The 16,926-nt window shown below is 38.2% G+C and overlaps 2 protein-coding genes across 3 annotated transcripts; one reads left to right on the top strand and one right to left on the bottom strand.

Annotated features, from left to right (window-relative positions):
- Positions 1–6,167: 6,167 nt before the first annotated feature.
- On the top strand, positions 6,168–9,034 carry LOC113274338 (SAGA-associated factor 29 homolog A-like). Of its 2 annotated transcripts, none has more exons than XM_026523753.1 (8): positions 6,168–6,368; positions 6,857–6,934; positions 7,168–7,268; positions 7,360–7,445; positions 7,966–8,019; positions 8,265–8,418; positions 8,589–8,602; positions 8,747–9,034. In XM_026523753.1, exons 3-8 carry the CDS (start codon positions 7,173–7,175, stop codon positions 8,901–8,903), a joined length of 561 nt encoding a protein of 186 aa, XP_026379538.1. In that variant the 5' UTR covers positions 6,168–6,368; positions 6,857–6,934; positions 7,168–7,172; the 3' UTR covers positions 8,904–9,034. The 2 variants fall into 2 exon arrangements, with proteins under 2 accessions (XP_026379538.1, XP_026379537.1); XM_026523752.1 differs by lacking the exon at positions 6,168–6,368 and adding an exon at positions 6,470–6,665.
- Positions 9,035–10,391: 1,357 nt separating this feature from the next.
- LOC113271496 (retinoblastoma-related protein-like) lies at positions 10,392–16,558 on the bottom strand. Its single transcript, XM_026521378.1, has 19 exons — positions 16,300–16,558; positions 16,104–16,207; positions 15,925–16,029; positions 15,668–15,804; positions 15,489–15,585; positions 15,348–15,394; positions 14,873–15,089; positions 14,611–14,674; positions 14,339–14,518; positions 14,040–14,227; positions 13,052–13,931; positions 12,673–12,835; positions 12,496–12,568; positions 11,939–12,115; positions 11,712–11,831; positions 11,479–11,623; positions 11,281–11,393; positions 10,878–10,993; positions 10,392–10,773 (listed from the first exon to the last, which is right to left on the bottom strand). Exons 2-19 carry the CDS (start codon positions 16,191–16,193, stop codon positions 10,608–10,610), a joined length of 3,078 nt encoding a protein of 1,025 aa, XP_026377163.1. The 5' UTR covers positions 16,194–16,207; positions 16,300–16,558; the 3' UTR covers positions 10,392–10,607.
- Between the last annotated feature and the right edge of the window lie 368 nt (positions 16,559–16,926).

The raw sequence follows: 16,926 nt of genomic DNA, 5'->3' as shown, positions 1-16,926 counted from the left end.
AGAAGATAGACCGGAAGCGAAAAATCCTCGTAAGTCATATGGATGAAAACTAGAATCAACAAAGAAAAGAACAAGAATCACCAAAACAGTGAAGCCAAGTTATTCAACCAACGATCAAAATAACACTGCCAGAGTCAAATCGAGATAAAATCTAGTTCCTTGAATCTTAATATGAAATTAGCCTATTTCCCATGATTGTTAAAGGTTGGCATCACTATTGCTATGAGCGAGTACCAAACCATATAAAACAAAATTATCTTGACAGTTGGATATTTGGTTGGTATCCGAACCCTTAGAAGTACTGGTCCCCTGCTTTTAGAAAACGTGAAATACCCAACCACCCTTCGGTAGGTTAGGCTAACCCTGTGATAATGTTACTATTTATCACTCATATATTTTGATCCTATTATTGGGGCTTAGAGAGTCAAGGTCTTTTGGCCATTTTGGGGACTTAAATACTTTGGGGAGCCAAAAACTAGATGGCGGGAGATTCAAGTGACTTAAAAGTATGATTTACCCTCTCCTCTAATCCTAATTTTAACCCTCTCCCCATTCATTTCCTCTATTCTACTTCATATTCTCAAAAACTCTCAAAAACCAAAACCAAAAACTTTTTATTCTCCATTAATTCTCAAGATGGCAGCAAGACCAAAAGTGACAAGATCCGACTGTTTGAACCCTGATTCTGAAACAGGGCAAGTTATTGATGTTCCTTTTAATGGAGATGTAGTGAACCAATCTCTCCAAACACTAAATCCCTATGTGGTAAGCCAATCTGTTCAAACACCTGCAAATCCTCCACAAATGACTCCTACAAGGTAAGAATCGAAAAAACCACAAGTTATTTTATCATTAGATTGAAAAAATAGGTTCGATTGATGATTTTAGGGTATTTAAAAATTCATTTCTGAAGGGTTTACGGCTGGGATATCATATCGTCCTGGCCATCATTACAACCTAACGGTTGGGACATCACGAACTCCTAACCGTTAACCTCTTAAACGGTTAGGAAATTTTGATATCCCAACCGTTATATTTGTACACTGATGGGATTTTCCCAACCGTAAAAATCCCTGTGCTATGTTAGCTGATTTCATTTCATAGTTGAGTGTTTTCGGCTGGAAATTTCCTAACCGTAACCAGTAGTTCTTGGCCGTTATCCAAGTTTCCTAGCCGATTTAGAAATTACGGTTAGGTAGGGGCAAATTTCCCAGCCGTAATCGCGTAAATTTCTAGGTCGTGTACATTGTTTATAGCCGAGACTTTATTTACGGTTAGGATTTCTCAGTAATCCCAGCCGATACTGTTTACCACGGATGGGTTTTTGTTAGTTCCTAACCGTAATTGTATAACTCTGATTTGTTTTTCACCATTTTTAGGAACCCTAAAAAGGAAAAAGAAGTCCAGGAGCTTCCAATGTGTGACATTTCTACGATGATGGTTAAGCGAGCTAAGTGGATAGCCAGGGGACTGCAACGTAACATTGAGGAGGTCTTATATTTGGATTGCGACCAACAAAAAACACTGCGTCTCAGGATTCAGGAGTTACATAATCCAATGAGGGATGATCTATATACTGACGACGAGGATGATTGGTTCTTGTTGTCCCCAAAGTTCTTCTTCATCATCTTATGACGATGTTCCCAAGAATATTGGTCGTGGTGAATAAGTGGTTAATGTACTTGTTTAAGACTTTGGTTTAGTATGTTCATCTTCATAGCTTTTATCATTCAAGACTTTGTTTTAGTATATTTTCGTGGATTTAGCTTGTTTTTAGTAATTGGATATTAATGTACCTTGAATGAATGGATACTAGTGTTTTAATTATCTATCAGAGAACACAATTTACTAACAATCCAGAGTAAAAAACGGCTGGGATAACCAACCGTGAATTGAGGTTACGGCTAGAATTACTAGTCGTATATTAGTTTACGCCCATCAATATCAGCCGTAAACCTGACAGTGCCCAGAAATACATGTGGGATTCCCAGCCGTAATTCTGCGAAAAAAATAATTTACCAGTTCATTGGGCATTACGGGTTGAATTCCCAGCCGTAGTAATGTGAATTGGTAATCACGGTTGGGTTTTCAGGCCGTTACTTTGTAAACAGATATGTTTTTCAGCCGTTGTTTAGTTCACGGTCAGGTATTCCCAGCCGTTTCTATTAAACGGCTAGGTCGTGTTAGCGTAAAACCTAGATGTGATGATTGATTCAAAATTAGTTTTTTTAAAACATATGATAAAATTAGATTAAAATGTTCATTTATAATGAGTGATTCAAAAAACAAAGGCTCACATCACATTCAAAAAACAAAGGTTCACACCACATTCATATAAAGGTTCATATGATCACCACCCTTCAAAATAACATTGTCATCATATTATCACTAACCTTGACACCACATTTACTCATAGTCATCATCATCGGAAGTCTCATAGTCATCCTCATCGGAAGTCATTAGTATACAAGGCGCATCCCTTGACAACTGCAATGCTTTCCACAATTCAAATCTTTTTTCAAACCTAGCACACCAACCCAATGATATTTCATTGTCACCACCATCTCCCCTCCTTAATGGAGGTAATGTGCATTCTTCTTTCAATTGGAGGCCTATAAAATGGCTCATGCTCACAAACCCCATGGTGACTATCCTTGTTGATTCATCATCGGTAAAAGTTGATCTTGTTGGTGCGTATGTAACACTATCGGCATAGGAGATGGAATGAATAACGCACTGAAATGCGTTGGAGAGTAGATAGCCACATATTGGAATTCTCATCCAATATTCACTTGTCAATTTAGCGTTGCCCTTTAAATGCCGTTCAAATGCTTGAACCTCTCTCTTAGCACCTCCTCCGTTTCATCTCTTTCGAATCTCATCATCCGCTTGTAGAAATCCGGGTAACACCGTAATTCAAGCAAACACTTTTCCCTTACATAAGTAATTTGGTCTACCTTCCAAGCTCTTGCATCATCCGCAAAGGGTCTAACAAAACGCAACGGTAAATGTCGACTTGGTAGATGTTTGCCCAACAAAGTTCAATATTGGCATGTTGTACTTGTTCGTTTTATACGTGCAATCCATAAAGAGAATTTTATGGAAGCATCTTGTCAATTCTACACATTCTGGATTCGCGATGAAAAGATATTCCACTTCACCTTCGTCATTCGTGTCGTAGGCGGTAGAGTACTTTGCTTCCTCAAACAAAAATAATAGTTGTTGCATAAGCACCATATCTTGCCATAACTCATTTCTAGATTTTTCTCTTTCGTTATAGATAGTTGCCAATGAGGATGAGTTTGAGGGGTTTAACACCTTCACGCCACTAAGAATATCAATAGGTCTTGTACGTCTTTTACTCAACATGCGTACTAATTCTTTTTCTAAAGGGTTGAGCCTTGCCGAATAAGGATGTTTGATCAAACTCTTCGAAATAGGATGAGTATGATAACCCGAGACTACATTTTCCATATACCACACTTTCTTGTCGTCAAATTTAAATTTAAGCTTAAAAGGGCATCCGCGCTTCTTCGTATTATAACGTCCCCTCTTCCTCGTTATTTTTGGCTTATACTCACTACCCTTCTTCCAATGGCTCTCATACTTTCCACTACACTCACAAACCATTTGAAAGCTGGTGGGAGTAATTTGTTTATTCTGGACTATGATGCACATCTTTTTCATCCCTTGTTCTTGAGCCCACTTCTTTGCATATTTTTTATGTTTCCACTCATAGTTGTTTGCATAGTGAGCACTTGTATCCTCGGAAACTTGCACCGGTGGCGGTTGGTCTTCTATAACCACCTCTTGGTCTTTCATAAACACCTCTTGGTCTTCCGTAACCACCTCTTGATCTTTCACCGGAATGTACAGTACAATCTATTAAATATGTCACATCATTTGTTAAAAAAAATACACAGAAACGGCTGGGTCGATATTGAATACCCAGCCGTGAGTAACTAAATGGCTAGGTAGAAAGGTAACGTTAGAGCCATAATATTATTTACGTCTGGGTCGACTAGGGATATCCTAGCCGTCAGGAAATAAACGGTTGGGTCGACCGCCCATGGTCTCATCCGTAAAAAGTTTACATATAGGAGTTCTTGGCCGTTTATTTCCCTGTTTTTGGATGAGTCTGATTTCGGCTTACAAATCCAGCCGTAAAAATATAAACGGTTGGGTAACCCAGCCGGCGCCGTCAGCAATGAATGGAATTTAATACTTTCGTCCAGGAAACCTAACCGCCACCGACAATATTAAATGCTTCTCGTGCACGTAGAAGGCTGGTCGTAATTGACTAGTTACGGCCAGGAACTTTTCATCGTACCATCCTTAATATTTCATAACGGCTGGGAGTTCATGAACTGTGAGCCGTATAACATAATAACGGCCATGAGTTCATTGTACCTGGCGGCTGGAAAACTAGGATTTTCGGAAGTAAAAAATTGAAACTTCTACCCACTCTGAGCTTAAGAACTGAAATTTGAGCTAGAATAGAGGTATACCTGGTAATCTTGAGCATTGGTTTCTTCGATTTCTTCTTCTTCTTGGGTTGGTCCTTCGAAATCATAGTAAGGTTCATAAGGTTATTTTGAGTTTGAGAAAAAGATTCATGATCTTCTGAAAAATCAGCAAAGAACTGATCGTTGTTGATGGGTATCAATATGTTATCATATTTTGAAGATGAAGGGTCACCTACATCAAAAGTTTTGCTTGAACTCATTTGCAAAAAAAATCTCCAATTTTTTTTTCTCTTCTTCTTCTTCTTCTTCTCTTCCCTCTGATTTTGTTTTGTTTTGATTTTCAGTTTCATCACTTCACTTAAAGAGGTGAATTAGTCTTAATCGATTTGCTAATCATGATTAATAATGTTAATCAGGTTTTATTATCTAAAATCATATGAGGTCATATTAGTCTTTATATAAATATATGATGAGGGGTGTCCCAATTGATATTTGGTGACCCTAAAAAGCCCCCAAAAAAACTTGACTTTCTAAGAGCAAGGGCTATGGAGTGAGTGCTCTCATCCAATATGAATGAGTTTCACTATATTTGCTCAAATTAGGTGCTACTATGGAGTGAGTATTCACCCATTCATCAATAATCACTCATACACTCATTGAAACGAAAGAGTGGGTGAAAGGGGAGACTAAGCGGCTGATTTTTAGCCGTTTGGTAAAAACACACATTAAGCGGCTGAATTTGTGACGTTTGGATAGAATTTTTAGTTTTTTATTTTTTTAAACTCTTTTACATGGGTCCCATAGGAGTTTTATAAAATAAAAATACATAGGAGGTGTTGGAATATTTTCAACGCCGCTAACCAAAGGGGGGTCTTGGGGGGCATCGTCCCCCAGGCTGTGGTCGACCTGACAGGTCAGGTCGTGGGGGTCCAGGGGAGACCGCCCATGGTGGGGGTTTCAAGGGGGCAACGCCCCCGGAAGAATTTTTTGAACTGACGGTTTTATTTGGCCGATAAAAGCCTGTTCGAAAATTTCGAATCCAAAAGACACCATTGATGTCTGTTGATGAAGGAACCTGACGTTTCGTGAATAGAAACCTGTTGGCGAATAAAAACCTATTCCCAACAGGTGCAAAACCCTTAATAAATAGCTTCTCCCAGTTTCGTTTAACATATAAGAAAAATCAATCTGTTTTCTCTGTTTCAAAAAGCATCATCAGAAATCTCTTTGTGTGTTCTTGATTGAATCAAGGGGTACAAACCTTGAATTCAGTTTTCGTTGCAGGGCTTTCATTGTATCCCGAAGGCAATATTTCGCATACCTGTTGTAATCGCCAATTGTTATTGGGAGGGTAGAAATATTTGTCTAAAAGAAATTTATACAAGCCTTGAAAGTTTTGGAGTGCAACACTTTCTTCTCTGATTCATTCATCCTTTGTGAAACCCAATTTTTTCCAACAGGAGGTTGAAGTTCAGCCGTTTGGAGAGAAAAATTGTCTTCAAACGGCTGAACTTCAGCCTCCTAGTCTATATTTTTGCTCTCCCACGGTCACAAACACACTCTTTCAGTTAGACTCTCATTGATTTTGGTAGTGAATGAGTGTTAAAACACTCATTCCATAGCCGTTGATCTAAGCCCAATAATAGGATTCTATATTTTAAAGGATTCTGGGTTGACACCCAAAAGAACCCGGAAGAAAAATCTCGTGAACGGATCAGACAAACGACAGTAAAACCCTCTGGTATTTGGATTATCAATGGGAAGAAATGAGTCCAATGTTTATGTGTTACGGTAGAAATCCCGTGATTTTCTCTCGGGATTTTCGATTTTTTAAAGTACCGAAAACATAACCTTTTCTTTTTTACTTCTCTTCTTCTTCTCTCGTTTTGCCCCTCGTATTAGGTATGTATTGTAACTATTTTAATGGATGGTGATTATTAGGGGTAAAAGAACCAGAAAGCTTTCCCGGCGGTTCTTGTTGAAGAACGTCGGGCATATTCGTATATATAATCTATTTATTTATATTTTGTTTGGTTTTTTTTTTACATTTCTTTAATGATTTACTTCCGAAATTTTAAAAAAATTATAATAAAATAAAATCAGTCCGGCTGTTCAGTGAAAAATGCTGGATATCTTGGGGTTTTCCAAAAGATTGTAAAGTTACTACGTCCCCTACCAGATTTTCACGAAAGAAATTAGGTTCTCAATTACAGATTTGTGACATTTTGAATTCACTTTTGGCACCCAGATTATGTTCTTAGACTTGTTATATACTAGATCATTGGCATTGTTCCAAATTAGTCTCTTAAGCCCTATGATGATCTCTATTGGTTGTTTGAGAATCCGATAGCCTTAAATGCCTGATCCTGGAATTGTTTTTCATGTTGCAGCGTCTCGAATACGCTGATAAATTAACTGGATACGCCTGCTACAGTCACGACCTTTTGCATTGAGGAGGAAAAAGATAGGTGTGAACTCTTAAGCTTTTTCTAGGAGACTGCTCCTTTGTGCTTAATCTGGATAAAAACTTCCAGACATCTGCTTTGTGCTTTCATACTTGTCATTTCAGAATAAATGGTTGATGGAATCCAAGAAATAATTTCAATCTAGATAAAGGAATCTCAACTATTTACCTGGCTTATGGTACATTTACAATGCCTCATCACTAAGGTTTCTTTTCAACGCATTTGTGTGATTGCAGAGCTTATGGAGCAGAAAACTGAGACAGTTCTATCAAAGTATACACCTGTTGTTTCCATGACAAACCAACTAGAGCTTGCGGCTGATCTTAAGGGTGAAGAGGTTTGTTATGTTTACATATCCATGATCTTGTTAACTGTGTAGTTTGTTCTGCTCTTGCTTATTTACCGATCGTTTCCATTTATACTTTCAGGTGGCAGCTAGATTCACACCTGATGATGCTCAGAGGGATGAGTGGTTTGTCGTAAAAGTAACTCATTTCGATAGAGAAACAAAAGAGTAAGTTCACTTCTAGTAGCAGCTTAGGTATTATGTAGATTATTAGGTTGGACCCGATAAGAAAAATGGTATTGATTGTGCCGTGTTCTTTTACTTCTATTTTGCTGAAAATATTTTCCAGATATATGTAATCTCATTAATCCACATATTAGCAACTTATGATTTGTGAGTTCAGATAGACTTTTTGTATGCAGATGTCAGCTTTGGTCCAGTTTGTGTGCGATGCCACTAGAAAAAGTTTAGTGTCATTTTCACCTTGATGAGTTTATTTCTCTATTTAGTTTTCTTATCTTTTGGTCAAAATTAACAGCCCCTTGTCTTGCAACTACTGGTATTATAACTAAAACACAATCTTTAACTCCCACTGTTCATAGCACCTTAAAGTCCCCTCATCCATTTCCATTTAACCATTTCCCTTCTCCAATATCCTTATTTGATGTGTATCAGTGAACCTATATGTTGGACTAGTAGCATGTGTTGGCCATCTTTTTCTTAGATGCTAGAGTAAAATCTTTTGCAGATTTGAAGTATTTGATGTGGAGCCAGGTGATGATGAAGATGGAGGCTCCCAGAGGTAGCTATTTTTTCGCTCTTACAATATACTTTTTTTTTTAGTATACTGTATATCTGCATTATTTTGATTTATGGTTATGAAAAAAAAAAAAAAAAAAAAAAGGAGAGGGAGAGGAGAAACTCCTGTTACACGGGGACATGCTCTGTGTATTGTAAGAGCGGGCTATATGCATTTTCTCACGCAGTCATTTTTTCTTTTTGTGAATGTTTTACCCGCAAATGAGTTGGTTGAATTGATATTTTCAGAACGTACAAGCTACCTATGTCACGCATTATTCCTTTCCCAAAGCGAAATGACCCCTCTAACGCACCTGATTACCCAACTGGGAAATGTGTTTTGGCAGTCTATCCTGGAACCACTGCATTGTTTAGAGCAACCGTGGTTAATCCTCATCGCAAGGTTGTGTGCTAATATCTTTTGGAGTTTTTAACCAAATACCGTTGCGCTAGCATGCTACAGCATTGTTCATAATGTTTAGATAGCATGTATGTTTTTACTTAACTGATGTATTGGGGCTGACTTTTTGTATTTTCATTTGGTGCCACTCTCAACATACTTGCTATTTTCAGAGGAAAAACGACGAGTAAGTTCATTTTCTCCCGTCTCATTTTAGTTAATCCAAGTCTCCTGACACCTTATGGACTATATGATCCTTGGTCTGCAATAGGAGTTGTTACTCTAATTGTTAACTTCAAAACTGAAAATATATGTTACTTGTTTGGTGCAGCTATTTACTGGAGTTTGATGATGATGAAGAATATCATTCGACGCCACAAAGAACGGTACCCTTCCATAAGGTGGTTCCATTGCCAGAAGTCCTACAAGTCATGAAAAGCATGTCAACATACAGATTGTGGAAATTGTTGGCCGGTATACGAATATGACCCTTTTTATGCCTTATCTACGTTAGCTCTACCAGATTTTTTCTGAATGCTCTTGTTAGTATATTCCAAAGAGACTGAAGTCCTTGATACTGAAATTTATATTCGTAGTAAAGAAGCATAATTTTTGGATACACACACTGTGATGGATCTATTGTGTGTGGAAGCTCTGTAATGTCCCCAAAACCTTGTCCTTGTTCCCAGTGGATAAGAGCACTTGTTTTAACGCCTTCCCACCCCGTGTGAGTGTATTGTTGTGCCAATCATCCTTCCCTGATAACCCCCATTCACTCGACGTCTGTTTATGCTCAAATCAGGTATTCGTATTTCCGGCTTGTGACTTGCATTCGCACCTAGGCCATTCTAGTCTTGTTCTTTCAGTTGCGTACTTGGTCTGATGCTGTCCAGTTTTCATTTGTACACTACAACAATGAAAACACATGACATGACAAATACTCGCTTCCCATTTCGTTCACTCTGACCAATTAGATAATGTGAGTCTTGTAAACCTGCATCAATCATAACATTAAATATGGATAGATGCATCATTCCTGGCATTAAGTCTTTCCTGAGATATACCTGTTGGACGCTGGTCACACTTCTGCAAGTTCCTTCAAATGTCCAACCAACTTCAAGTTTGATATTTACTGAGCTATTCGACTTGGAGATAAATTTTCCATCCAAAGCAGGAAATCCTCAACCTTCCAAAGCTTGTAGTCCGTGTCCTAGCAGGAGATCCATGTATAAGGACTAAGGAGAGTGAGACTCCAGTTATCACAAAGCGTAGCTATGGACCTTTCTGTGAGGGAGGAACTGATTGATTTGATACAAGCGAAAGAAGCAGGGGTAGCGTATATAATACGACACTCTTATGTAAAGGCTCGAATGTCATCTTTATTCTTACAGAGCTTTGCCATGCGTAATTGCAGGCATGGTTTTTAAAAGCGAGGGGAATCGCCTGGAGAAGGCTGAACCAATGTGCCACGCGCTTTGTTTTTGATAAATTTATATTACAACTAATTTATTTTTAAGAAACTATCGCTTCAAAAATGAAAACCGCTCCATAAGATGAGGGAGTTTTATATATTAGCTAAAAGAGCCGCAAGACTCTTCAAGTGTGATGGCTTTTCTACTGTTTAAACATAATAATTTTGTAGGTATTAGCAGTCTCCCTGAATCCTCTTAGGACCTAGGCGTTTGCAGGCCAGGTATTGCCTGTCATAACATGGGTTTTAAAATCTAATTACATTGTATGAGATGCAGTTTAAGACTGGTTGAATAAAAAGAATCAGAAATCCTCAGGCTGAGTAGACTGCAGCGATGTGTGGGGGAAAAGAAGAGCATATTGTTCTTGCAATGCAACAACTGTAGTCCACACTTCTTTTTCTTTTAATGCTGTAGACTGGTTATAATTAGAGAAAGATGTGTGAGAGCCATAAATTCAATGTAGGGTAATAGAAACTGAAGGATCATTTGGCCAAGTCAGTCAAGTTAGTTAGAAGTGGGAATACTTTTATTGAGAAAACTAAAATTACAGACTGGGGGCAGTTGGCGGCGACCTTTCTTACTGCACCTAGCCGCTCACACAATACCCAGTATTCAGGTATAAGGTTAGAATCAACTAAAGCTAGAAATCAAAACAAATTAAAAAGGCTGCTAGGAGAAATAGCAGAATTTACATCGAGGGACGGGTCAAACGTGTCAGAATTAGTTATCTGGCTGTTCAGTCTTCATGAGTGTAGGCGGTGAATTCAGAGCACCAGTGGGAGGGGGTGCACAATTGCCGTTTTGAAGGTACAGACTCCCCATTACAAGCGTATCACTCACCAGGCCACCACCCTCATCAAAATTGAGCCTTCCATTCACTTTTTTGCTGAACGGATGGGGAAAAAACAAAAAAGATGAGGAAAATGACTAGACAAAGAAAGCACCACCATCATCAACGGCACTTCTACTCAGCCTAAAATCGAGACTTACCCATTCAAACGATTATTGATGGCAGTCAGATCCTTGGAAGGACTTTGGTAAGCATGAGTGCTCTCTCCAACACAAGCATAATAGCTCCTAGAGCTGTGCGTTATCAAAGCATCCATCTGCAGAAATAAATAGTTGACCTCGAGTAAAAAATATGAGCTAAAAAAATTTAAAATAAACATTTCTGCTTACAAAGCCTTCTCAATGTGATAACTTAAAACATCATTTAGCATACTAAAGTATGGCAACTGAAAGGTGGGCAGCAATTTCATAGACAATAGATGCTAATTTAAGACTCAAACATATGATGATTTGAATTAATGCTGTTGAGATTTTCAGTGTCAACAAAAGCGATCATATTTAGGGCCAGTTACAAAAAATACCAAAACAATGTGTGTCTGCAAACCTTTGAAGACCGTAGTGGAGATACATAAACATTATGTGCTGCAGAAACTTTCTTCGGAGACATATCAGGAAGAGCTGGAAATGTAGATACCCTAGGTGATCCAGGACATTGAGCTGTCCAGCAAAAATGACATGGAAAATGTTAGGCAAAAAACTTCCCACTGAGAAATAAACCGGGAGAAAGTTTGTGAGTGCGTACAATCAGTGCTACTGTTAGTTTCAGGAATCCGATGTGTGTTTAGTGATGCACTAGCAGGGCCAATCTCCATCAATAGAGGCTTCACGGCCGGAACGAACACTTCATTATAAAACGTAATAATATCCACATGCTCCTGCCCTGGTTTCTGTTTCCCAAACACTTAGTCTTAGACCCCTCTGGAAAAATTAAAAAGCTAATGTCTAGAAAAGTTATATAGAAGAAGCACTACATACCCCATTAAAACGTGTTAATGATCTGTCAACAAACACACTGCGAAAAACCTGAGGTTTACATTGTGGTTGCTTCCTGTAGTTGTAAATGATTTCTTTAAACGTCAAGTTTAAAAGGGAAATCTGCAAGTGAGGACAGAACCTTGGTAAGAACAAAATTTTATACCATTAGGAGAATATTTGGGTTCACCGTTAGCATTAAACAATTCATCAACTATTTGCAGACACACCTTTGCAACCCCGTATAAACTGCAAAGTATAATCTGGTCAATATGGCGGTTGAAGAAAATTGACGTTCGCTGACGAAGGGTTTGTTGAACGAAACAGTAAACAGTTTCCCGAACTTGCGGAGAAACTTGCAGCCTTTCAACCAAGCCATTGATTCTGACAGCTGCCAACTTCAGAATCTAATATAATAAAACAAGACCAAACTGTCAGGGTGGAATTGAACATGACAATAAACATACACTTTCAAGCATCTGAGCCAATATGTGTAGCGAGGAAATGTATAGAAAATCTTATTGACTAAGTCGGGGCCTAGCTAGACAATCTAACACAGCAAACTTGACCTAGTCCGTGGATACAGTTTTCTAAGGTACCATAAAGCAAATGCAAGGCCAACAAAAAGCAAATTATCATGCCCATTTTAAATCTCTTCAGTTACACAAAAAGAGACATTGGGAACAAGACTCCCAGGTGTCTAAAGACTAATTAATGATGAGGTTCTTACATGCACGGATAATCAAAACAGCGAGCAACCTACACATATCTTTACACATAATCATACCTTACTAAAGAAAACATTAATCCCTGTCTCTGCACATGTTTCACCCCCACCTCCAGGGTTTGGTCTGTTTGGGCTGCAATACAGTATGCAAAAGGTATTATAAGAGGACTACAAAGGCAGTAAGACTGTGCACATAAATTTAATATATCAATAGAATCATATCAAACAAATTCTTACCTAGCAAAAGCAGACTGCAGAAATGGTGATGGTGGCAACTTCGACTTAAGACTATTAACCAATAAACGATCCTTCACTGGCGATGTAAAGGAGTTCCGTTCACCTAGTACATTTCGATACTCACCACACACTCTCTTTGGGGACATCATCTCTCCGTTTTGACCTGCAAAATTATTGCAAACAGAATCTTACAAACGTGAACGGAAACAACAATATCCAAGATCATATATGACCTGGCAAAACCCTCAAACCAAATATAAATCTTAGGTAAGGTCAAACATCTACAAAGCACAAAGTAGAGGGAGGACGAATATAATACTCACTGTCATGTATATAATCTTGAAATTAGGCAACTTCCACAAAATATGTTAGCAATTACCTGTTGCAGTTTCATGCTTGTGTACGAAAGGTAGTGGTGGCAAGCCTCCATATGAAACGTTATTATGAGTGGCAATTGCATCCAGGGATGGCATGGGTTCCGCTAATAATCCTAGGCGATAAATTTCTGCAGACAGGGCAGGCCTTGCAACAATTAAAGAGTTGTACATTGAGGAGCCTTTTTCCCATACCATGCTCTCCAACAACCGCTCCTCCAAAGAATTTAGATGTCGCCTCAACTCTCTCGGAAGAGATTCTTCATGCCTAATGAAACTTTCTATCACTTTGCTCAAATCAAAAGCTGTAATACCAGTTCGCTCCAATACAGCAGGGAATAACATTGTAACTGTCTTATGGGTGGCCAGAACCAATTCAGCTGAACAAGCAAGCATGCATCGGTGAAACCTCTCATTGGTTAATAATGAGGTCAAGTTACTACCGTGCAATCTTTGAGATTCTGCTCTGCACATTGCTTCCAGAACCCTATAGTACAATTTTAGACCTTCCATTCTTCTCTGTTCGGCCCATATGCTGTCCATCAGATTTGCACTGTGCAGGCTCCCCGTGGTACATCGCTCTCCTAAGGCACTTCTAGGAAAGATTGCCTCCAATATTACTTGTGCTCGATGTATCACATCATCAGTTACATTCTTGTCACAAGATGAAAGAAACCGCTCCAGCTCTGCCGAAGGTTTTGAAGGAAGTGGGGAAATGACAGTACGAAGCCACTTCGCAGTAGTCATAGCAGTACTTACTGGTGTAGGTGCCATCTTTGTGTTATTACCACCAAGATGACCATTTACAGAAGGAGCAGGAGAACAAGGGGGTGAGAGTGGGCTTGTCACTGTCTTCCCTGGAGAGGCCATTGAACCAAACTTCCTCTGCATAGAAGAAAAGACCTCCAGTTATTAAAAAGCTATCCTTTTTAAGAGGCCAAACTAACAAAATATTTGGTCGCATCACCTTCATATTAGAATATATCAATATACCTTAACACCGGTGACACTAATGGCGCCTCCAGACAAGCTTCCTGTGCCAAGTAGGCTATCCTCGTCATTCACAAATACCCTTTCATCCAGATCACACTTATTATTCATTTCATAGTCCCTTTCCAGAACCATCAGACTAGATGAAAAAGATGATTCTTCCATTAAATCTTCAAAAAAGGTCAAACCTTCTGCATTAGGAATAAAAAGATATTTCAGATGAAAAAATCCAATTGTAAAGCTCCAATGACAAAGCGACAGATAATCACTAACACAAAAGGAAATGACCAACTCCAACCAACCTGTGTCAACATTTTCTAAATTTTTAGTTTTACATTGTGATGCCGAACAGCAGGTTTTCTTCAAAACATCCACTATCAAATCATTAGTTCTCTCCATTGTTTTCCGCAGCTCATCTTCCGATGTCTCATACATTTTACAAAGAGATGCAAGAACGTCAACACCTTTATTGTCTTTTCTAACTGAAACAAATGAAGAAAAGTAGACCTATCAGTTACATTAAAATAAGAGAGAGAAACTAAGAAGCCAGCCAAAGAAGTTAAATGACTCCTACCAAACATCTCGGAATCAAAAGAGAATTTCCTGACATGCACAGGAACATGAAGAATCAGGATAGCCTGTCATTAATTTAAATCATATTAGGCTTATGCATATATTTTCTTAATACTTTTACAAGACCTCACTCAAAGAGATATAAAAAAAACACAATAATCATAAAACATGATCAGTGAGATAAAAAAACTCAGTGCATAGAGAAACCTCTTCATGTAACAGTACATTTATTGAATGTGGGGTAATAGGAGTAGAGAACTAACCAATATCGATACCAATCCATTAGTACAAGTCACGAGATCCTTGAAGCGGCTAAAAGCATGGACTCGAAGTGCCAAGAAAAGCAACCATCCAAAACGATGGTAATTTGACACAGGGCCTGCGTTGTTTGCAACAGCTGACTGTTTATCGTCGCATGCAACATCTGACTGTATATCGTCGCTTGTCAAGAAGAACTGTAGGTATAAACGCTTGTAGTACCTATATAGCACCATTTTTAAATAACGTCACCAAACTGTATACTTCAAATATTGTTTTCACACACATAAAGGCTAAAGAAAGTAGTTCACAACCCCATCCATTATACATACACATCGCTAAACATTCATAGTAGTTCACATCCCCGTCCATTTTTAAATACTAGAATTCATATCCCAACAAAATTCAAAAAACAGTTATATACAAGAAGATACTACAAACAACTCTTAAAATAAAACAAATCGGATACAAGATGCTTACTTGCTGAGAACAATCAAGTGCGCAATGTTGGCCTGCAACTCTTTGGCCTAACACAGACAAAACAAACATATACAAACTATAACATGAACAAAAATTGAGCACAAAAATATGTCTTTGATATGTTACACAATTTACACACACCTCTAATCTCTGCTCCCAATCTACACCATACAACTTGCTAATAACAGGACCTGACTTGAGAAGAAACTGTGGCAACTCTTTGAAGAAATCTTTGACACTGCAAAACAAGAGCATTCACAAATCAATACCTACACCAAACACATAGATAAACAGCTCAACAATCAACACAAAAATCTTACTTGAGCTTCGTCGCTTTCAATATCCGACATAAAGTAAGCCCGTTTTGATCCTTGTCTTGTGGTGGTGATGCTGACTCACTTAACCTCTTCCCACAATATAATATGAAAGCAAACCAAAACCTTTCCACTTCCTCAGGCTGATCAAATCAAACCAACATATTCAAGTCAACCAAATTAAGCACCTTTTGCAATTTAGTTACCTCAGGTAAAATACTTAACAACATAAAATCAAATCAGTTAAAAAGGCTATTATTTACCGTTCCACCTCCAATACTAGAGATATTAGCTAATAAAAGGTGTTTAGTTTCCTTAAACAAATTCATCGCTTGGGTTGCCATCTTTTCTTCTAACGTTAACCCACTCTGCATAATAAAATCCCCCTTTTTAGACCACAACCAGCTAAACTAAAATAAAATCGTTTAAAAAAAAAAAAAACCTTGCAAAGAGCTGTGAATCGAGCTTCCATTGGATCAATCTCTTCCTGTTGAGAGCTACTACTATTAGAGGGTTTCGCTTCTTCCATCATCACTACTAAATCAGCTGGAAAAAAATAATTCATGCAATCAATTAATCCTACAAATCATAACAAATAATAAGCACAAATCAAGAAAATAACGCACAACAAATCTAACCTTGAAATATCTAGTAAAGATAGACTCTGGATCTCTGATCTGTAGCTGAAATTTAGATCTATGATTTCTAATCTAAAACAATGTCAAATTTCAAAACCCTAACTTTTATTTTCCCTAAATTCAAAACCCAGATCGATTTCAAATCAACTAGGGTTTTAAGAAACTCCTTTCCTGAAATTCTACTCTGTGAAATCTCTCGTTCTTTCTCTCTCTCTCTCTAAAGGACAAGCCTCTTTTTTTCCTGGGAATCTCCTTTTTCTCTCTCTCTATCACTTAGCGCGGGAAAAACAACCTAATTATGTACATGCAATATCATATACATACATAACCGACATCTACCATACATAGAGAGCCAATTGTGTCGCGACACGTGTGGATGAGTTTGATCGTTTTACCGCCAAAATTGTTTCCGCCTTTTTTTATTTTTTCGCGAATAGAAAATTATTACGATATCTTTAGTAGGCCTATTTAACGCGCAGTAGATAAAGATGGATACGAAACCCTAATCTGTGGGGCCCACATGAATGTGGCGTCTTTACTAATCTAACTCTTCTCCTTTATGTCATTGTCATTTTCGAGTAGAAAAAGGACGGAAGGGGAAATTATTCGTCTGTTTCCTCAACTGTA

Source organism: Papaver somniferum, chromosome 4, assembly GCF_003573695.1.
Source record: "Papaver somniferum cultivar HN1 chromosome 4, ASM357369v1, whole genome shotgun sequence".
Classification (NCBI taxonomy): domain Eukaryota; kingdom Viridiplantae; phylum Streptophyta; class Magnoliopsida; order Ranunculales; family Papaveraceae; genus Papaver; species Papaver somniferum.
Note: the sequence above shows the minus strand (reverse complement) of the source record. Positions and strands in the feature narration are given on the sequence as shown.

Excerpts from the sequence above, each read along its gene's own strand:
- LOC113274338 (XM_026523753.1), top strand. The coding sequence starts at position 7,173 with ATGGAGCAGAAAACTGAGACAGTTCTATCAAAGTATACACCTGTTGTT. Across the intron at positions 7,269-7,359 it reads CTGATCTTAAGGGTGAAGAG|GTGGCAGCTAGATTCACACC; the intron begins GTTTGTTATGTT and ends TTATACTTTCAG. Across the intron at positions 8,020-8,264 it reads GAAGATGGAGGCTCCCAGAG|AACGTACAAGCTACCTATGT; the intron begins GTAGCTATTTTT and ends TGATATTTTCAG.
- LOC113271496 (XM_026521378.1), bottom strand. The coding sequence starts at position 16,193 with ATGATGGAAGAAGCGAAACCCTCTAATAGTAGTAGCTCTCAACAGGAA. Across the intron at positions 15,090-15,347 it reads CACTTGATTGTTCTCAGCAA|GTACTACAAGCGTTTATACC; the intron begins GTAAGCATCTTG and ends GGTGCTATATAG. Across the intron at positions 14,228-14,338 it reads TTTAGAAAATGTTGACACAG|AAGGTTTGACCTTTTTTGAA; the intron begins GTTGGTTGGAGT and ends TTCCTAATGCAG.